Source organism: Hippocampus bargibanti, linkage group LG05, assembly GCF_051943395.1.
Source record: "Hippocampus bargibanti isolate YZ-2025 linkage group LG05, ASM5194339v1, whole genome shotgun sequence".
Classification (NCBI taxonomy): domain Eukaryota; kingdom Metazoa; phylum Chordata; class Actinopteri; order Syngnathiformes; family Syngnathidae; genus Hippocampus; species Hippocampus bargibanti.
Genome location: NC_142738.1, coordinates 17,507,608 through 17,530,441, shown reverse-complemented (window position 1 = coordinate 17,530,441; position 22,834 = coordinate 17,507,608). Strand labels below are relative to the sequence as shown.

The 22,834-nt window shown below is 42.2% G+C and overlaps 1 protein-coding gene across 1 annotated transcript in view; it reads right to left on the bottom strand.

Annotated features, from left to right (window-relative positions):
• cdh13 (cadherin 13, H-cadherin (heart)) overlaps window positions 1–22,834 on the bottom strand; it is a 377,317-nt gene that overhangs the window by 239,534 nt on the left and 114,949 nt on the right. The window contains exon 2 of the mRNA XM_088997038.1: window positions 22,183–22,303. Coding sequence (XP_088853164.1) covers window positions 22,183–22,303 — 121 coding nt within the window. The remainder of the gene's footprint in view (window positions 1–22,182; window positions 22,304–22,834) is intronic.

The following is a 22,834-nucleotide window of genomic DNA, read 5'->3' as shown; positions in this document are numbered from 1 at the left end:
CTCTGGGTAGCTCCTTTAGCCAGAGACTATTACACCCGCGCTGCAAGAAGGAGAGGTACCGCCGCTCGTTCCTACCGACTGCTGTCAGGCTTCACAATTCCCAATGATCACATGTGGAAAAAAAAAAAAAAAAAAAAAAAAAACTGGACACTTGTAAATATGGGTTGTTGCAATATATCTAAATGTATTTCTTGATTCTGCACTATGTACAGTCTTGTTTATAGAACGGTTTTTGCACATCTACATTTGCACAGTATACAGTTGACATTTTTATTTTGTTATGCTTCGAATATCTTGTTTTCTATCCTTTCACTCCCACCCCAACCCCATCCCTCTTCAATTGCTGCTGTGGACTGCAATTTTCCCCATTGCGGGACGAATAAAGGTATTCTGATTCCGATTATGATTCTGATTCTGATTTTGAAAACCCTGCTCGCAAGTCAGGAAGCCCAATATCAAGCCAATTTGGCTCTCCTGGAGGAGCAAAGGAGAGCCAATGAACTGAAGGCAGAGGAATTGCTCTTGCAAAAACAAATGGCCGCCAAGAACATACCCCGGGTGAAGGCGGTGGATTTTTCAGCCAAGATGGGGGCGACGGATGATGTTGAGGCGTATTTGCATACGTTTGAAGCAACCGCCACTCGAGAAAAGTGGCCCAAGCAGCAGTGGGTGGGATTGCTTGCACCCTTCCTGACAGGGGAATCGCTGAATGCTGTCCTGGACTTGACCGCAGACAGAGCAGAAGACTACGACTATTTAAAAGCTCAAATTCTCAGCAGACATGGGCTCACCAAGTTCGGGATGGCACAGCGCTTCCACACCTGGATTTTCCAGCCAGACCAACCTCCACGGGCACAGATGCACGAATTGGCCCGCATCGCCCGGAAGTGGCTGGAACCGGAAAGGAGGACGGCAGCTGAGGTGGTCGAGGCCATTGTCGTGGATCGCTACTTACGAGCCCTGCTCTATGAGGCAAAAAGGATAATCAGTCAGCAGTCGCTGACTACTGCGGGTCAAACAGTGGCAGCGGTGGAGCAGTACCAGGCCACAGCGGAGATGCTGCGAACGACCAAGAGGGAAACCGGCAACACATCCCCATCCCGGACTGAAATGGCCCGCCCAAAGTTGCCCAAGCCCGCCAAGATTGCTCCAGGTAGTGTAAGAAGTCCACCCAGGCAGTGGCGGATGCCCAGTGGCACCGAAACCAGACGATGCTACAGATGCGGAGAGACGGGACACATCTCATGGCAGTGTGGAAAACCAGCGGAAGAGTCCATGCCGACCCCTGACTCTTCTAGTGCCCACCCTGTTCACTATGCCTCCCTCCTGGGGGCTAGTGAAAGCGCACTAACAAGACCCCCCCACCTGTCCAGTGACGGTGAATCACCAGGATGTTGAAGCCCTGCTGGACTCCGGAAGCCTGGTCACCTTGGTGCGCTAAACGCTGGTCGATCCAACCAGGTTATCTCCGGAGAAAACCCTTCCAGTCTCCTGCGTCCACGGAGACACCAGAGAGTACCACACTATGGAACTCACCATGACCACAACCAAGGGAATCATCCGCACGGTAGCTGGTGTGGTTGACTCTCTTCCTGTCCCCCTCCTGATTGGACGCGACTGCCCGGCCTTTCACCCCCTGTGGAGATAAACACAGGAAAGACTGGCCCGACTACCTCGGAAGGGGAGAGGTAAGACGCGTGCAGTGAATACTCAAGCCTACCCCTCTAATTCACTCTCCCCAGCCTGTGCCCTACTAGGGACAACAAATGCACCACCGGAGACGGAGTCTGGCCCAGAGACCGCCGAGGAAACGCCAGCGCCAGAAAATCTCCCGGCTTCCAGTGGTGATGAGAACCCAGGGACCCAGAAGCTGCTTCCTCTAACAGGCCGGTATGGTACAGCCCAGTTACAGGATCCTACCCTTGCCAACGCCATGAAGAATGTGCAGGTTTTAGAGGGTGTAGTACTGGGGGAAAGGACAAGCCGCACATACCCCCATTTTGCGGTTGATCGAGGGCTATTATACCAGGTTACGAAGCAAAATGATGAAGTACGCGAACTACTTCTTGTACCACAACCACACCGAGCTACAGTACTGGACTTGGCACACACACACCTGCTAGGGGGACACCTAGGGGTGGAAAAGACAAAAGAGAGAATCTTGCAACGGTTCTTCCGGCCAGGGGTACACAAGGATGTCGAGAACTATTGTCGTTCTTGCCCCGAGTGCCAACAGGTGGCGCCCAAGCCCACATACAGAAACCCGCTAATTCCCTTACCCATCATTGAGACCCCTTTTCAGAGGCTTGGGCTGGACATAGTCGGACCCCTACCAAAAAGTGCGAGGGGACACCAGTATATTTTAGTCATGATGGATTATGCCACCCGGTTCCCAGAAGATGTCCCCCTCAGAAAGGCTACCACAAAGCAGATCGCAAAGGAACTGTTTGCTCTCGCCAGCCGGGTAGGGATCCCAAAGGAAAGGTGGATACTGACCGACCAGGGAACCCCCTTTATGTCCAAGGTCATGAAGGACCTGTGTGCCCTGCTCAAGGTCAAGCAGCTGAGAACGTCCATCTACCACCCACAGACAGATGGATTGGTAGAGCGATTCAACAAAACACTCAAGGCCATGATGAGGAAAGTTATCAAAGAAGATGGCCGAAACTGGGATCAACTGCTCCCATACTTGCTGTTTGCCGTGAGGGAGGTACCACAGTCTTCTACCGGTTTCTCACCCTTTGAGTTGTTGTACTCTTACAGGCCCCGGGGACTGCTGGATATCGCCAAAGAGGCTTGGGAAGAGCAGCCGTGCCGACAACGTACCCTCATCGAGCATGTGGGGGACATGCGGGAAAGGATGAAGGCCATTTACGCCATAGTGCGAGAACACATGGAAGCGGCCCAACGACAGCAGCAAGCCTCCTACAATAGACCTGTCCAGCCTCGAGAGTTCAAGCCAGGGGACCGAGTGCTGGTCTTGATACCAACCGTGGAGTGCAAGTTCCTGGCATCCTGGCAGGGGCCCTTTGAGGTCATCGAACGCGTGGGGGAGGTAAACTACAAGGTGAGGCAACCTGGTAAGAGGAAACCGGAGCAGATTTATCATGTTAACCTCCTAAAGAATAGGCATGCCAGAGAGGCGCTGTTTAGTTGCCTACCCCCCAGCGAGGCGAAGGAACCGGCCAGAGAAGACGTCCAGACGGGTCCAAATTTGTCCCCACACCAACGCCAGATGACCCTCAAATTGGTTGAGCGTAACCAAGACGTCTTCTCCTCCATACCTGGACACACGGACGTGGTGCAACACGACATACGCACCACACCTGGAAAAACGGTCCACCAACGTCCATACCGGGTGCCGGAGGCCCGTAAGGCAGCTATTCAAGAGGAGATACGGAAGATGCTGGAACTTGGAATAATTGAGGAGTCCCAAAGTGCCTGGGCAAGTCCGATCGTGTTGGTTCCCAAGCCAGACGGGTCAATACGATTCTGCAACGACTATCGGAAGTTGAATGAGGTGTCTGAATGTGATGTGTACCCGATGCCTCGTGTTGATGATCTTATTGACTCCCTGGGACAGCCACGTTTCATCACCACCCTCGACCTCACAAAGGGTTATTGGCAGGTGCCCCTGAGGGGCTCTACCAATACACCAGGCTCCCGTTTGGTCTACATGGAGCACCCGCCACGTTTCCGCGCCTAATGGACCGGATTCTTTCATCACTTTGCTGCTGTGAAATGTAAATTTCTCCACTGTGAGACTAATAAAGGCATATCCAATCCAATCCAATTCTCACCCCCCACAAGAGGTACGCAGCAGCATATTTAGATGATGTCGTCATACAGAGTCCCGACTGGGAGAGTCACTTACCCCGAGTGCAAGCTGTGATTGACTCCCTCAGAAAAGCAGGTCTCACAGAGAACCCAAAAAAGTGCAGGTTGGCATATGGCGAGACCAACTACCTGGGCTACACTATAGGACGGGGGCTGGTAAAGCCTCAAGAAGCAAAACTACGGGCTATACGAGATTTGCCCCAACCCCTTACCAAGAAGCAGGTGAGGTCGTTCTTAGGCATGGCTGGCTACTATAGACGCTTTATCGCTGACTTCACTACTATAGCAGGCCCCATGACAGAATTGACGACCAAAAAATACTCCCGATTGATGAAGTGGAGCCCAGAGGTCGAAATGGCCTTCGCCAATCTAAAACAGGCGTTATGTTCCAGCCCGATCCTGGTGGCACCAGACTTCAGCAAGGACTTCATGGTGCAAGCGGATGCATCAGAAGTTGGTCTGGGGGCTGTACTCTCGCAAGTACATGGAGGAGAGGAACATCCCATCCTGTACCTTAGCAGGAAGCTGTTGCCCAGGGAAAAGAATTATTCCACAGTGGAGAAGGAGTGCCTGGCCATTACATGGGCGCTGGAGTCATTGCGCTTCTATCTCCTGTGAAGACGTTTCACAGTGGTCTCTGATCATGCTCCTCTCCAATGGATGGCCAGGAACAAGGAGACCAACAGCAGATTAACAAGGTGGTTCTTGAGTCTGCAGGCCTTTAACGTCTCTGTGGTCCACAGGGCTGGCAAGCGCCAAGGCAATGCGGATGCCCTCTCCCGAAGGGAGGCCTTCCTGGCCTGTTTCGCATCCTTCACCCCGCCAAGGACGTCGGTCTCAAGGGGGGGGGAGGGATGTGTGATGTCACGAGAGGCTGTGTCCTGGAGGGCAAATACATCCTCCTAAGATGGCTCCACCCAGAGAGAGTCTTGGCCCCACCTGGTGGAAGGCAGCAATTAAACCCACACACCTGCAGCTGATCAGGGCTTGATTGGAAAGCAGGGCTCTTAAGGCAGAGAGCCTCTGAGTGTGCAGCTTGGGGAAAGACAAGCTCGATTGCTGTGCTCTGTGGAGAAGTTGATTGCTGCGTGGAACTCATTGCCAGTTGGGACCACACGACTGGACTTGAACCTAGCTAAGGTGGCTAGGCTACATGACGAGGACGTCAAGAGGGGTGAGGCCTAGAGACTCTTGTAAAGAACTCCGTCTTCAGTTTTACCTCAGAAGAGACTTTATTTGGATTTAAGTAGCAGAAGAGACTTTATTTGGATTTAAGTATCAGAAGAGACTTTATTTTGACAAGTATTGGAAGAGACACTATTCGAACCTTTGTTGCTTGTGAATTCCCCCGGGAACCCTTGATTAAAACCTTTTGTTTGTATCCAAACCTGTCGTCCATTGCACTTCTTGTCCCGTCCCGCTGAGAGCTAGCCTCTCATGATATCACAGTGTGCTGTGCAATATTAGCTTATTCAGTTATGCAAGGTACATCAACATACATTGTACATACAAAGAATCCTTAAAACATTTGAAAATAATAATGTTTTGCATTTTTGTTGTGGGTAGATCATTTTGACTTGGTTGTTTTTATAAGTAGCTCGTATGCTGAAAAAGTGTGAGCACCCCTGATTTAGAAACATTACCAATCACCAGCAAAGGAACAGAAAAAAAGACAACTGAAAAACAAAGTAAAACCGTAAGAGGCCAAAAAAATCTTTCCAAGCATTTATTTCAAGATTGGTTCAGTCTCTGTTGCAGTTCAAATATTCTCCCCAATGTCGGCGGACAAATCTTGTCAAAACTTATTGCTCTTTCAAATAAATCCCAAACTGATTTGAAACAGAACCGATGATGTCACTACAATTTTAAAAATATTCAGTGTTACTCAGCTCTAACATACCGTGGCAACACAGCACTAGTTTAAGCAATGTCATTGAACAGGTCCAATAAGAAGCAGGGTGCTTTTTTCAACTAAAGATTCCACAAGAAGATGATATGAAAACTAGGCGTAATATTTTTCCCATATTCCACACATTGGTCCTGTTCTTTTAAACTGTAACACCAAGAAGTGATTTGTATGAGGAGTTGTAGCTTAAATACAGCCAATACTGATGTATTGTGATATTCATCACATCAGCCTCTGTAGTGGTGGTATATATTCCAACAAAATAGATGTAGGTGCAACCTGTGTAATCAGCAACATAAATTTAAGACAATGAAATCGAAAAAATTCATTTTGGGGTGGATGAAACAAGAAAACACACAAAAAAAAGAGCAAAACCCTAATCCCCTGGCGGCACGAGGGGAAGTCAAAATATTGCCAAAGAATTAAACAATGGACAATAAAATCCAGTTCATGTTGAAGAAAGAAATATAATAGCGCAGCTCCATCTTGGCCCGCCCGCTTGACTGCATGATTTAATGAATATGCGGTGCCTCTGAAATCACAGCTGCACCACAATAGCGAGGCGGCAGATATCAGCAACTCCAGATGCTGTGGCCACATTGCTGGAGTAAAGCCAAGCTAAATTGCTGTGACTAATTTCCAGTTTACACTTGCAATCATGTGTGTGTTCTCTCTGCTAAAATAAATTAGGGCAATGTCCATCTCTCTGAAATAAACATTAGTCTGATCTGCTGTTCTGTATCTTGTTTCATACACCGACTTGAGCTAATGTGTGACCACAGTGCATTGCAAAACAAGTTAAACAAGAGGTGACAAGCTCTGACTTTACACATTTTAACAAGCTTCAGTGTCGTTTATCTGCCGTAATTTTTGTGTGTATTTTCTTGACATGCTCGCAGGACCTTTGTTTAATACCACCCATGTTTACCAGGATGCAAAACAGAAACGTTTTCTCTTCGCTATAAACTGTCACAAACACCAACAAAAGGCAAGACACGGTGAATAAGACCCTCATTATCACAGTCAGTGCTTTGTCTGGCAATAGAGATTGCCCTTCTGGTGTTTTGATTGGGAATGCATGTATTCACCTCATGCATAAAGATTTGGTTGAAAGAATTTACGAAAATCTCATGAATATGTATGAGAGCCTATAACAGTCTACCTTGAAAACACTACTATGAGGGCTGTAATGCTTACACATCTCATGACCTCGATCACCCTGTTTCCGACTAATAATGAATTTAATTAACTTGTACGAACACAGGAATGTGCCAAGATACTCTCAACACTCTCTAAACAAAGAAGGACAGGTGATCTACAAGAACATGTTGTAAAAACAGTAGTTTTATATTATATGAATAATTGTCATTTTATTTAAGGTTCTAATGACAACCATCCCATGGAATTTGATGTATCATCAGAATCAGAATCAGAAAACCTAAACTATTCGTGATGTCATGTCATAGTGTGTATTTCATGGAGTCAGTTCAGTTATACTGTAAACCATAGATTGCCTCAAGCATAAAGGTTTGGGATTTTTTTTAATTATGCAACAAGTAAACAACCGAATGGCATGAAACTTTGCAAAATGGCAGTTTCCATTAAACATGGGTGGAAAACAAATTGTTTTAAAAGTTCATTTGCACCCAGGGATAAAAACGGACCCCTCATCTTTACACCATTTCAATAGGCGTGACTTATTTAGGGTGTGTAAACTTTCGGTTTATGACCAACATGTGGCACTGTAGGGCCCCGCCTGCAGCTGCACAAGTGTTGATCGTTTAATCATGACCATTCAGTGACGGGTCATCGTTTGTTTCACCCTGTCAGGTTTTTTTCGTCTTGTCATATTTTACTCGTGTTTTTGTTTGCTACTTTGGACCTTTTTGTTATGATGACTTTGTTGTTTGAGATTTTGTTCCTGCTGACTTTAATACAACTTGTCAAATACACCCTGCTCCTTCCTACTGCCTACTAAAAAACTATCAAGAAAGATAAATGTAATTATTCTTCTTTAATTTCATGTTTCCACCTTCAGGCATGGACTAACCTGTTTTTTGTTTCTTTTTCTTCAATAGGCATTTCCACTTTATTTGGGTAGTGTGAGCTGTATACTACAAGTTACCTCAGTTTATTCAACGCATATACCATTTTTGTGTACCCTAAAAGAATAATCCGCCTCCTCCCAAATGTTTCAAAGCTGAATGATCGACAAAGTCTGGGTTGAGAGTTGATAGAAATGCACTGACAAGGCACAGCTGGATTGGTACTGTGAAGAACATGAGGCGCAAGACATAAGAAGGAAATCTTGAGGTGAGTGTAAGGACACATCTTATTGCTTCAAAAACATCCATCCTTCCTGTTCATGGTAACAAATGAATATCAGGCAATGGGATACAGACATGTATCTCCGCTTACACTGATCCGTCCGTTGCGGCTAAATTGGAGTCCACACATTCAGAAATTTTGGAACATGTGAGGAAAATGGAATGCCCAGAGATAACCCATCCAACTCCATCATGTCTCTTCCAAACTCTTTGTGGAAATAATCTGAATTTGGAACCCAGAGGTTTTGACTGTCTTGCAGTGATGGAGCCTCGTTTTTGAGAGACAAAAGGACATTGCCACTCAGGTTCTTCTCACTTCCTTCTCAATATATATGTGTTGAAAGTATTGAATTTGTTCACGTTCCTGATGAATATATAGAGCAGTTGTGATTCTTTTCGAATTAAAACTGGTGAATGTTTTTATACGGTTTTTCTATGGTAGACTGAGCACGCTCTATATATATAAATTTAATGTCAAGAGCCTAAAATATGCCTCTGACCCAGCCTCACTTTTAGAAAGCCCAAAAGTCCACGAGGACTTGAATGCTGTGAAGTGCTGGCAGGCTTCTGTGTGGAACTTCAGAGTCATTTATGCATTTCTCATTATGCTTTTCAATTCTGCAGAGCGGCTCCCACTTGAGGTAATTATCACTTTTGGGAGTAGTCTGGCATTACAGACATCATAGCTAAGTAGCTAAAGAAGTCAATAAGACATGCCAACCCAACCTCTGTGTGACAATAAATAAATAATAATAAATACTAACAAATACTAACAAACAAACAAACAAATAAATAAATAAATAAATAAATAAATAAATTAGCAGGTTAGAAAGCACAATGATATGCACTGATTATACATTAAATACTGTCTTTTGTCCAGATAATGAGATTTTGTGTAATTATGCGGCTTTTTAGGGCGTTTTAAGAAATGCTGATGTGTCGCAATTGATGTTATGAAGAGTACTTGAGTGACACTCAGCTGCTGTAGCAAATGAGATGTTGTTTAAATGTCTATAAACAGAATGAACTATCTTTATCATGAGTTGGCCAGCCATCCGACAAAAGCAGAATCGATATTGAGACACAGGTGAGAAAATTCGTTCAGAAAAACAGAATCATAAAAGATTTTTCCTGTTCAGAATGAACCAATGGAAACTAAAGCTGCACAGTAAAGGGTCAACAATTTAATCTCACATTAATTTCTAACAAGGCACTTTGCATTAAAATGAACCATGGCGATTGTGCAGATGTTTTTGCAATGAATTCAAAATGAGAAAAAGATGGGAATACCAGATGTTTATTCAATATTCAAATATCGCTATCAATATCTCAAATGCTATCAATACCTCAAAAGGGAGACATATCTGCTATGGAAACAATGCAAGGTATATAAAAACATGTTATCCGCTGCAAGGGAAACATCAAGGGAAAAAGTCTTTCTGAATTACATAAAACCCTATTGGGTGTGTAGATGGGGCTTGAGACTTGAATATACAGTACCTATAAGGTGTGTTAATGTCAAACTTTAGCATGTGTTGAGCCGAGCCTGGGAGGGTAAAACATTGCATATTTACAAACCATAGCAACAGATGCCCCATAAAGATTAGACATGCCCATAAAAATGTAATCTCAGGCTCTTCACATTTCAACTTAATGTGTCACCAATGAAACTAAGCACATGCAGTAGGTTAGTGTTAATGCGGACCATAACAGAGAAGGGAATATAGAATTGCTTGGACATTTAACAGTCAAGCAGAAAATAGATGGAATTGTGGCTCAGTCCAGTGACACCAAGATGTGTCAATGAAATACTTTTGCAGATGAGTCACACGCAGAAAACATACAGCAATTTACCAAATATAGTTATACCAGGAACGAAGCTATACATTTGGGGGTTCACAGATCGATAAGCTAAAAAGAAAAGCAACCCCCTCCAAGTTGCACTTTATTTTGCCCAAGAAGCAAGAAAAAACAAAATCAAACTTTTCAAACAATGTATTTCTGTCTGATATAAATTGTATTTCTCATCTCCCCATTTATGGTATGTAATTCATCCAGAGCTGTCTTACTTTGTATTTATGTTTATGTTGTGCAAAGTAAATGGCCCACTGATTACTGGAACTGAATTACAAAGGAAATTTTAAGCAGATTTGTATACAAAAGTTTGATTTCGAACTAGTTTCATTATGTGCAAAAAAATATACATTCATTTTTCTTTCTTTTCTTTTTTTTAAATAGTGTCAGACGAGGGGTGATTTATACCTACAAGGTCGGCGATGTTGCAAAAGTGTATAATTGTGAAGGAAATTTGATATACCCATATTATCACTTGAAATGTTAGAATCACATCCGTGTCTGAGCAACTAGATATATTCTCATATATAGTCCAATGATCATATACACTTATATATCCTGCGTTATTTCATTAATTATATCATAGTTTAGAGAATATCAGACTGACAACCATCTCAGCAACACAAGTTGGGCTGTCGCCCTTGACAAAGTCAGGGCAACCTGGCTGCCAAGCTCAAAATACACACACGCAAAGTAAACAAGTATGTTTGAATAGAACAAGAGCTGAACTGTCCTTGCATCGCATCTCGTATTGATTCTTGTATTGATTGTGCTGTTGCAATTTGTGTGACTCTTACCAAAAAGCTCAGGTATGGGATGAAACTCCACAGATCTGACGAACTCACTGTGGTGCTGTATCTCGTGGCCACAGTCTTACCTTGGGTGTCTGTGTCATTTTGTCTTTAAAACATTATATTTATCATGGTGAAGGTCACTCCAACGCAATAAGCGGGATTCTCCCCTTACAATAATATACTTGAATAGAATGGCGATTTACAGAGGTCATCTTTATTATTTCTTTAAGGTAAGACTTGAGATGCCGTTGTGTTTGTGATAAACATCTTTGTTTAATTTTGAACTCATTTAGACCGCATATCTTTAGTAACGAAAGAAGAGGAAACGCATCTGAAATGTGTCGACTTTCAAAGTTATTGTACAAAGACTAACCGCTAATTATCAGTTTGGAATACATCCAAAATGTAATGTCAAGTAAAGCACCCATCATTTCTATTTTTATGTATGTAGTATGTGCACAATTATCAACAAAAGGCTGTGATTGGATGTAAGGCATTAAAAAAAAAAATATATATATATACAGTAAAGTCTCGTTATATCGATATCGGATATATCGATAGTCCCGGTTATATCGATACTATTTCTATGCACGCACGGAGAAAATTACATGCAAACAGGGTCGGATATATCGATAGTCCCGGTTATATCGATATTTTTTCGGACTCCCTTGAATATCGATATAACGAGACTTTACTGTATATATATATATATATATATATATATATATATATATATATATATATATATATATATATATATATATATATATATATATATATATATATATATATATATATATACACACACACAGTGAGACCTCAACTTACAAACACCTTATCTTACAAACTTTTCGTTTTACAAACATCAAATTTATAAATTTATGAAAATTAAACCTTAAAATAAGCACTATTTTCATAATACACACCCACCACGGGTGGCGGAGTGATCTTCGGCGGAAGCACACGACCGAACTGCACCAGAGGTTAAGTTACCAACAGTCCTTATGGAAGGTGACTGTCCTTCCATAAGCCATCAACGACCAGAAAAAGGTAAATAAAACTTTATTTTACAGCAGATTATTTCTTTAATTACAGTCCTCATGTAATGCACTTCTCTTTCCAAACAGCAATTCCCTTTGACCTTCGACCTCCAACGCCATTCCATCAAGCCATAAATGACCATCACAAATGTAAATAAAGTGACTTTATGAGGAATGCAGTGTATTTCTTTCATTACAATACAATAGCAAATTTATTATACATAGAATAAGGTATGTATGTGTAGTGTGTGTGTAGTGTGTGTGTAGTTTTAAGGCTTATTTAGTTGAAAAGTATATTTTATGGAAACCCGGGAACAGATTATTCCCATTTTAATGGTTTCCTATGGGATTTTTTTTTTGAGAAAAACACTTTTCGCCTTACACACTCTGTCTGGGAACCAATTAAGTTCGTAAATTGAGGTCTCATTGTGTATATATATATATATATATATATATATATATATATATATATATATATATATATATATATATATATATATATACAGTAAAGTCTCGTTATATCGATACGCAAGGGAATCCGAAAAAATATCGATATAACCGGGACTATCGATATATCCGATCCTGTGGGGGGGGGTGCGTAAATGCGGCATCTTTGTTATGGCATGTAATTTCATCATTGGGTTCATGGATTGCGTATCTAACATGTTTTTTGTACAGTAGTGAAGTGAAAAATAAAGTTGTGCATAAAATAAAAACGTCTTTACACTTTTTAATGACTATTTCCTTTCAAAAATGCAACCAACCAATGCTAAATCGTTCTATTCACACGAAGCCACGAACGCCAGCATGTACAATCATATGAAAAACAGTGATTGTTGCAAACAATAAAGATATTTGGATGCAACACAATTAAATACTGTACATGGATGAAAAACCAAAACTGCAACGTTTACATAACTTACGTGACGTTCGAGAGTGGCTGAATAGAATGCCGGCGCGCAGCTGTGACGTTACAACAGCTTTTTGACTGACTCAAGAAACACAAAAAGTGATGTTGGTTGTCCCGGTTATATCGATATTTTTTCGGACTCCCTTGAATATCGATATAACGAGACTTTACTGTATATATATATATATATATATATATATATATATATATATATATATATATATATATATATATATATATATATATATATATATATATATCAGGGCTACAAGGCCAGGAAGCTTGAGGGTTCTTATTTAAGTTTCTATCTTATATAAGTTTCTCGGATAAGAAGCGAGACGTCCGAAACCTTCAAAGAAGTACAGATGACGGCTGAAGAAACCTTTTCATCGAAGGCGCTTATAAATGAAATGTATTATTATTATTCATTAATTCATTATGGTGAAATTCTGTAATGGATCATGGACAGAGTTAGTTATGGTTTTAGATTTTACAGTTGCATCCACCAGAAAAACAATTTATTTTATGCCGTCAAGTGTAGTGAGGAATGTACCGATGGATCTGTTGAGGAAACCAAATAATCACTGACCCGACTCATGTCGTAACAACTCACAAATGGGTTTATCCTTCAGGTCAAGACTCAGCCATCTTTCTGCACCTCAAATAAAACGAGCACTAAAAAATATACAAATTCTGGGCAGAGAAGACAGGTAATTTGAAAGAGGAGTGAGAGAGGCAATACATAAAAAAGACTCTCTTAACGAGGGATGAAGCTTACTGCTTACGACTGAAGCCGTAAGCAGTAACCTTTTCATCAATGGACCACTGTACGACTGAGAGCTTACACAGACATATCTATCTATCTATCTATCTATCTATCTATCTATCTATCTATCTATCTATCTATCTATCTATCTAGTGATTTTCTTTTTTTTTCCTTTCTTCTTTCCGTTCACCTCCACCACTGTTAAATATGTTCGTCAGGGGGGAGATGTTGGGGTAATTCGCCATACAAACATCTCTAAACATCGCTCTGTAATCTTTGTTTACATTTTGGACTTCCTGATGCGTCATATCCTGCCTTCCTTCCGCAGTCTCGCTCTCTCTCTCTCTCTCTCTCTCTCTCTCTCTCTCTCTCTCTCTCTCTCTCTCTCTCTCTCTCTCTCTCTCTCTCTCTCTCTCTCTCTCTCGCCATGCTTCCTCCTTCGCCGACCCCGCGATGTCTCCGCTCTCTTCAAGATTAAACCAACTTTCTGTTCGACGCCCGGCTCCCTGATGATGAAACCATCCTCTTCCATCAACACCCGTAGAAGCAAAGAACGACAATTAGCAGTTATTCCAACAAAAAAAGAAACGATAAGACAACCAGTTGGAGTGAACGGGACGAATAGTTCCAACACAGACGATATACACTAAAATCACCTTTCCTGTGGTATTAATGAAACAAAGATAAGACAGTGCACCTCGTCTCAGTTTGGCAGCAATGAAACATATATATCGTAGCGGGCATTGAATATTCCATTCCCATTTGTCTGTGATTCACTGGTAAGGTGTGTCACTTCCTGATTGGCTTCTGGTGCGCCCGCCCCCCTGCTCCTCCGGGCTCGCTCACCTGATCCTAATCCCACTGATTGTGCCTTCCGACTATAAAAGTCACCCGGTTATGCTCGGTTTTCGCCGGTGTATTTCCTCATCTCATGACCTTGGCGCCTCACAGTTTGGTCCCGCTCGGCAGTCGTGCCTCACTGTTCTGTTGTGTTACTGTTGGGGTAATTCGCCATACAAACATCTCTAAACATCGCTCTGTAATCTTTGTTTACATTTTAAACTTCCTGATACGTCAAATCCTGCCATCGGTTTCATGATGTCGCATTTACATTACGTCACATCCTATCGCGTCATACTATGCGCCGCATAAATACTCCCGCAGCCCATTCGTCTCTCTCTCTCTCTCTCTCTCTCTCTCTCTCTCTCTCTCTCTCTCTCTCTCTCTCTCTCTCTCTCTCTCTCTCTCTCTCTCTCTCTCTCTCTCTCTCGCCATGCTCCCTCCTCGGCCCACACAGCGATGTCTCCGCGTGCTTCAAGATTAAACCAACCTTCTGTTCAACACCTGGCTCCCTGATGATTTAACCATCTATCTCCATCAACACCCGTAGAAGCAATGAACCAAGGGCGAACGATCAAAATAACCCAACATTTACTTTTTGTTTGTTCCCCGCGTGTCTCAGTAAAACCCTTTTTGAACTATACTGTCTCCATCGAGTATTTTGGATCCAGCTCCCCTTTTTTTGTCCTACGAGATTTGTTGAGACTCCTCGTGTGGACGTGACAAGGTGTCCTGTGCTTAAATCTAATGCTGGACATGCACTTTATGAAGATAGAAGTGTTGTGTTTGTCCATAACTGACTGGAACTTAATACCTGTAGTCTCTATTTTAATATCAATGCGACTGATTCACACAGAACAAGCCACACAGTTTGCCTGGGTCAGTGCTATTCCAATTTTGTCCTGCAATGTTGAAAAAGTGCATGTAGTATCTAATTGTGCCCAACTGTTAAACAAATCAAGACAATGCGCCATCTCTCGGTGATATAGGGATGAACATGATAGAGAACAAGTTTATCTCCTTTAATCTGTTTCAAAAGCTACAAGAATGAGATCATAGAGCACATAGACGCCATTCATAACATGATTTGTACACACGGTTCCTCCACGCAGGCACAATGATGCAAACGGTTTGGGAAATCTAGTCATGAATCAGAATCAACTGGCACGCAATGGATAAATCAGGTCATTATACTACAATCTCTCAGGAGCTGCCAATCCCTTGTCGTTCCTCTCTGAGCACTCCATAATTATGGCATCAAATAAGACCAGAATTCAGAATTGGGTTCAAAAATGAGTTACTGCAGTCCAGTAAGAGCCTGAGGCAGACGATAATCCCATATAGGATGGGTGTAAAACATGTTTCATCACGATGGACACTCTAGTTTTAAATGCACCGTAAATTTAAAGAAAATTACTTTCTGAAGAATCAGCCAATGAAATACAACAATTTTTTTGATAGAAGATCAGCCTGGAAACTAGCTTTCTATCCATTTTGAATTCCCCCTCCCCGTTTTAGGACCTAACTGATCATGATTCGTCTGCCCCTTTCTCCTACAACTCAAACTGCCTGAGGATACAGCATTTGCACAAAACGATGTTCATCTCTCATTTAGACCTACCGACCTCAGTTGTGTAATTTCCAAATTCCCTTAACCTGGCTGCTTCAACCCAGCATAATGCGTTCATTTATAGTGAGAACTGTCTTTCCGAGCCAAGACGTTGTCTCTATTGGGCTTTGTGACCCACCACTTTTCCGTTTGCTTGGACAGTATTTTTCAATTTGCCTTTGCATGAATTTTTGATGCGACCAGACATTCGGAGGAAAGAAGAAAAGTTGTGATGAAGAGAAACACTCCTCCACTCCCCCTGATGAGACAAAAAACTAAAAATAATAATCAAAAATACTTGTTTTAAGTGCAACTTAACAGCACAAGTGAGTCAGTCTAAAGTAATATTTGCACTGTGTATGCAAATACATTGTATTGTCAGACATAATCATGAGCTAAGGCAGATGCCCTTGAACTGTGCCAACAGGTATCCCAGCCTCTGACAGCAATTATATAGAGGGGTCTATGGCAGGTGGCAAAGTGCTGAGCTTCATTTACATACATCAGCATGTGTCACTGGGCCTGACTGCATTCTCTGGCATTTAGAATGAAACACGCACACATTTGCCATTTGTGTATTTATTCATTTTGTTTATTGACAATAAAACAAAACTGCTGTTGGAATGTAAAATGACATAAATGTGTTCTAAGTAGCTCTTTTAATCAGGTGACTGTTTTTCTTTGTGCTACTGGTTTCCTTGCCCGATAATCCTAGAGAGGATAAAGCTGTTTAGAAAATGGATTGATGGAATAGTTTCCTCGCACACGTACATGTACAGACCCTTTGTTAAATTTAAATACCCTTTGTTAAATTGACACTGGCAGTGGAGTATTAATTATAGTGTTTGGAGTTTTTTTAACTGTTGGGTTTATTTAACATAAGAACTTTGTCAGAAAAAGAAGTCAAATTGAATACCACACCATGATGGATTAAGTGTTAAATATTAGATAGCTCACTGAAATAATAGATACATTACCTGGACAATAAGATGAATCTTTATTTGTTCCCAATTGGGAAATTTGCAATTGACAGTTGTACAAGAAAATACAAGCACATGCAAATATGTCCCGACAAGTTATTTTATTCTAATTTGTGTGTTTGTCTTATTTGTATATTTTTTCTCTTTCTCTCTTTCTCTCTGTTAGTTTATTATATTCTGTGTGAGTGTATTTTGTTGTATATTTTGTCAGGAAAGTTACCTGGGCTGCAGATGAATACACTGGAAGTGTACATTGAGGAGTGGGGCCGCAGTGGAATTATGTGGTGGGCAACGTTGGTTGGAAGACATTTAATTGGAGCTAGGCCAATGGTCTCAAGGCGAAACAATGACTTCTTAGCCATGTTTGTTCCGTAGCATCTATGCATAACTCAAATCTCATCTGTTGGCTAAACCCCAGTGCACCAGGAAGATGTTTTGTCACCAATTTGTGTTATTCTGGGTCACTTCTCCAACCGAGAGGTTGTGTGTCTGTGTGTGTGTGTGTGTGTGTGTGTGTGTGTGTGTGTGTGTGTGTGTGTGTGTGTGTGTGTGTGTGTGTGTGTGTGTGTGTGTGTGTGTGTGTGTGTGTGTGTGTGTGTGTGCGTGTGTGTGTGTTTGTGTTTTGTAACTTGTTCAAAACAAAATGAATTAAGATTAAAGCACAATGCATTCTATACAGCATGTCATGTGGATGCATGTGCAAAACAGTATGTTCATGCATGTGCTGGCATTTCAAGAGTTCTGTCCACACCCTGTAAGCAGAAGGACCCCCACAGTGGGAGGTGTTTCTGCTGATGGAAACACATTCCAGGTAATGGAACCACTCTGTCGTCCCGCAGCAGAGCACTAAAGCAGAACTGAGCTGTGGCTCCGACTACACACATGACTGGGTCTCCAGATGACAAAATGGTTCACAGAGTTACCAAAATAAAAAATAAAAAGTTTAAAAAAGGTGAGTGAAAAAGATTGGAGGTGGAAGAATTGATTTTTTTCTGCATAGGTCGGAAACGTTCCTTGGGAAAAAAAGAATAACAAAAAACTGCTTGTAAAAGTAAGAGATCATTAAGGATTCATCTGACGAGATGCAGTACATTATATAAGTTGAGTGCGCATTGAAACATTTAAACACAGTCAATTATACTCACAGAGGAATTAAAATTCTGCTTATGTGTAGGCCCCCCGCAAGAATTGAAATTGTGTTGGTATGACTTACTAAAAAAAACCAGACAACAATGTTTCAAGGGCCCGCCGTAAACTGCACAACTCGGCAGAACAGAACAGGAATGCACCATCATGGAAAAACACAGCCGCACATTGACTAATTGAAGCCTGCGCATCTGCCGATGCTCTCCAACAAAAAAGCTACAACCCGATATTGGGTTTTGTGCATCTACATACAGCATCCATCAATGCAGCATGCTTTTTCACGAATGTGGAATTGGGTCCCAGTGGCAACAGTTAAAGCAGTGAAGCTCTTCCTTCTCACGAGCGAGTCCAGGTGAATGTATATGGAACACCGCACCAGCTATCTTGAAGACATTCCTGTTTACTCTCTACACCTCGGACTTTAGCCATGCAACTCCAACCTGCCACCTTCAGAAATTATCTGATGACTCGACGGTCGTTTCCCTCATTTCAAACGGAGATAATCCGGAGTAAGAGGATTTACGGAGGACTTCATAGATTAGTGCCTGCAAAACCTCCAGATCAACCCCAGGAAAACTAAGGAGGTGGTTGTGGATTTCTGAAAGAAATAGTCCATATCTGCCCCGATGAAAATTCATGGTACAGACACTACTTACTAATACTTTTGTCATAATTAAAAAACAAGAAATTCAATCCTTCACAGATCACCTCAACTCGGTAGACATCAATATTAAATTTACTCGTGAGGACATTAAAGAGAACCAACTAGCCTTGTTGGATTGTAAAGTAATTATAAAAGAGGACAGAGCGCTAAAAACAGAAGTCTTTAGGAAGGCTACGCACACTGACCAATACTTACTATTTGATTCTAACCACCCTTTACAACACAAACGAGGAGTTATCAGAACCCTCCAGCATAGGGCTAAACTAATACCAACAAGCATTGAAGGTAGAGAAAAGGAGTCAAAACATATCAGGAGAGCACTCACCAACTGTGGGTACCCTCTGTGGTCATTCAACAAATGTCAGAAAGAAAGAATAGGGAATGAAACCAAAAATTCTCAAGATACAAAAAGGAAAGAATTAGCAGTACCTTACATTGCAGGAGTTTCTGAAAAATTACAGAGTCCTTTGGCAACACAAAATTCCTACTTATTTCAAACCGATAAACATGTTAAGGCAAAAAATTAGTGCATCCAAAAGATAGGCTACCAAATGAAAAACAAAGTAATGTAGTTTATTCAATACATTGTAAGAATGAAAATTGTAAAGAGCAGTACATTGGGGAGACTCAACAAATTCTCAAAAAAAGACTTTATCAACATCGCAGGGATAATACAAGTGGGCCTCAATCGGCAGTACATTTGCACCTAAAAGCTAGCAACCACTCATTTGACGACAATGAGGTTAAAATCTTAGCGAAAGAACATAGATGGTTTGAAAGGGGAGTAAAAGAAGCGATTCTCATAAAACAACTAAATCCATCATTAAACCGGTCTGTTGGGGTGAGGTTCAATTTGGATCGCTCATACAATAGCCTGCTTAGGCAACATTCGTAATGCTGATGAGGTGGTACCGGTGGGAGTGGGGCAAACAGGCCAGTCGTTAGTCAGGAATGTAAGAACAATCAATGGGGCCACAGGGATACACACACATACAATACATACTGAAAATTTATGTTGTATGAACAGTAGAATTCCATCACAGAAGTTTTGTTTTGAAGCTGCGGACTAACATTAAAGTGTGGTATGGCAGGCTGTGGGTAATGTTGGTGTCGCTGAGAAGTTTGTCAAACTGACGATGGTTCAGACCTCTGGACCGGATGAAATTTACAGTGCGAACAACCACCTCCATGACGTGTTCCATTTTAAGTGACTTGCAACACAATGCCTCCTGGTGCAAAATACAGTGAAATGTCCAGAAACTATCTCCTCCATTAAGGGCTTGTGATTTGTCTTTGAACTTTGTCGCGACACCTGCTTTCTTTCCGACCATGGATGACGCGCCGTCTGTAGCCAGGCTGACAGCACGGGACCAGTCCACTCCAACTCTGTCCAATACAGCAACAACAGAGCCGAAAATGTCCTTGGCTGTTGTGGTGTCCATCATTGGCACCAACTCAAGAAATGCTTCAGTAACAGTCAAGGTCTCATCAACTCCTAGAATAAATATGGCCAGTTGGGCCACGTCTGTGACGTCAGTGCTCTCGTCAATTGCCACGGAAAATGCAATAAATCCTCTCTGCTATAGTATTCCTCGTCAGGCTAATATTGGCAAAAGCTTGTCGCTTCTCGGAACATACAAGTTCAGCCGCCTTCATCATGCATCGTTGAACAAAGTCACCGTCGGAATACGGCTTTGATGCTAATGCTATTTCGCTAGCAATTAGGTAGCTGGCTTTTACCGCTGCTTCACTGACTTCTCGGCTCCGGATGAAAGTTGACTGCTGTTTCCTCAGACCCGCCAGCTATTCGTTAATCTTTTCTCTTCTCAGTTGTCCTTGCAACCTGTCATATTTTTCGCTGTGATGAGTCTCGTAGTGGCATCGAATATTATATTCCTTCAATACCGAAACTTGTTGCAAACACACCAAGCACAAAGGTTTTCTGTGCATCTCTGTAAAAAAAAATAGGACGTGGTCCATTTTTCTTTGAAAATTCTACACTCATCTACTTTTCTCCGTTTGGATAACGACATTTTGGCTAATGAGAGTGTAGCGGAGAGGTAGAAACCAAGGTATTAACAACGTCGTAACAAGCAGCAGATGGCACATTGACACCGTCTGCTGTTTTCAGTCTGTCTCAGTGATGCGGCGTGTCTTCTACTCTGATGGAAAGAGTGTGCCCCTTAGCGGAGATTCCATGTATTGCAGCGAATTAAAAATATTAATTCCACATGTCTTTTATGCATTTTTCCACTTTCAAATTATCCTGCGGGCCTGATCGAACCTCCTTGGGGGACGGTTCCGGCCCGCGGGCCGTGTGTTTGACACCTCTGGTGTAAAGCTTTTAGGCGAAGGATGGTAGCAATGGTGGACGGTACCGGGCTCTTTATTTGTAGAATGGTCGTAGAAAGTTACTCTCAGGGAGGTGACACACAGCGTGAGAGATGTGTCAGGCTGAGATTCACATGACAGCCGCGGTGTGCACATGTGACGCCACAAACACATACCTCATTCGTGTTTCTCAATGATCTCCTTCTTCTCCTCGACGGTGATTATTAGGGGATCATCTTGCATTCATTTTCTAATAGTAAAATTATCTGCAAAAAGCTCCTCGGAGGCGATCGACGTGTGAATTCAGAGAGAGGGGGTGTGGATAGGTGCGCCGGCTGGAGCGCTATTCGGTCGTGTGCTTCCGCCGAAGATCCAAAGATCACGACGCCAGATCTGAAGATCACTCCGCCAGCCGTGGTGGACGTGTATGGCAAAAAGTAGTGCGTATTCCAAGGTTTAATTTTCATAAATTTGACGTTCGTAAACCGAAAAGTTCGTAGGGTAAGGTGTTCGTAAGCCGAGGTCTCACTGTATCTTCATTAGACCTGCTCTCCAGATGGTTAATTGCTAGAAAGGTATACATTGCTCAATCTTATTGGGGATACACACATTTTAATCACATATGTGCTTCTCTCCCCGATTAGAGTCCCTCAAATCGCAGTGAGGTCTGCAGTTTGCATCACAGCTCCACCATACAGACATTTTGCAATGCAGTATCATATGAGTGTTCATGCATGTGTTCAACTAGCTAGACCTCAAAAGGAATTTGTCTCAGATAATTCAGGCTAACCTAGTATTGCAGTTCCAAGCAACAATGATTAGTAAGAACACAACATACACATGTCGAAAGACTTTCCGTACTTGTACCATTGTCCAGCAGTAGCACCCAATGACAGCTATGTGACAATGTGCAGAGTATGGTTCAATACAATATCATGACGGTTGTGCAGTTCGTATAGATAGTCGCTAAACTGTTTTTTTACATGACTAGTAGCAATCACAATAGTACGACTTTGCAATAATAACAACTCATTGAGTACTTTGATGTGTCTCATGTTCCAGAATATTGATCTATAACAATTGTTTAAATATGTATGGAGTGGTGCTACAGTGATCAATAGTGTTCTACACGGGAGTGCAAAAAATCCAAACGGCCACTTTGGATTTGAGTTACTGACCTTTTAGAAGCGGTAGGCCTTTCTGGAAAGTTTGCCTGTACGCCAATTGGTATTGCTTGACCTGGAAGCCGGGCAGGCAGTGCTCATGGCGCCCTTCCCCGCCTCGTCCACCACAAACACTCTGCAAAAGATGGAGAAGCTACATTTGAAAAAAAAGTTGTAAGTAAAGTAAACTATAAAACAGCTCAATTTTCCAATAAACAAAGTTATAGTCAGGAACACGCCCTCTCAGTCTCAGGGGAATTACTGTCAAAGTGGTTCTGTTTATGCTTATAAGCAAGGCCTCACTGTGTACTTTTCGAAGTGGATTGGAGGCATGTCAGTGCGCTCTCCTGAGGGTTGTCTCACCGTTGGCATCACTTCCTGCTGCTGCAGTGAGAGAAGCTTCACTGTAACTTAAAGGACAAACGACATCATTTTTTTGTTTTTTAACTGACATCAGAAAAACGTTTTATAGCATCTAAAATGCCCAAAACACGCAGTATGATATTTTTAGTCAAATGCAAAACACCAATAAAATTGACTTAAAGTGTCTAAAAAGTACTTCAATTTGAAACCGAAAGTGGCCAGTTTCAGAAGGTCCCGCCCCCTTGTTCGTGGTGTCATGCCAAGACGCCTTGCCTTGCACAATGGCTTCAGAATCGGAAAATAT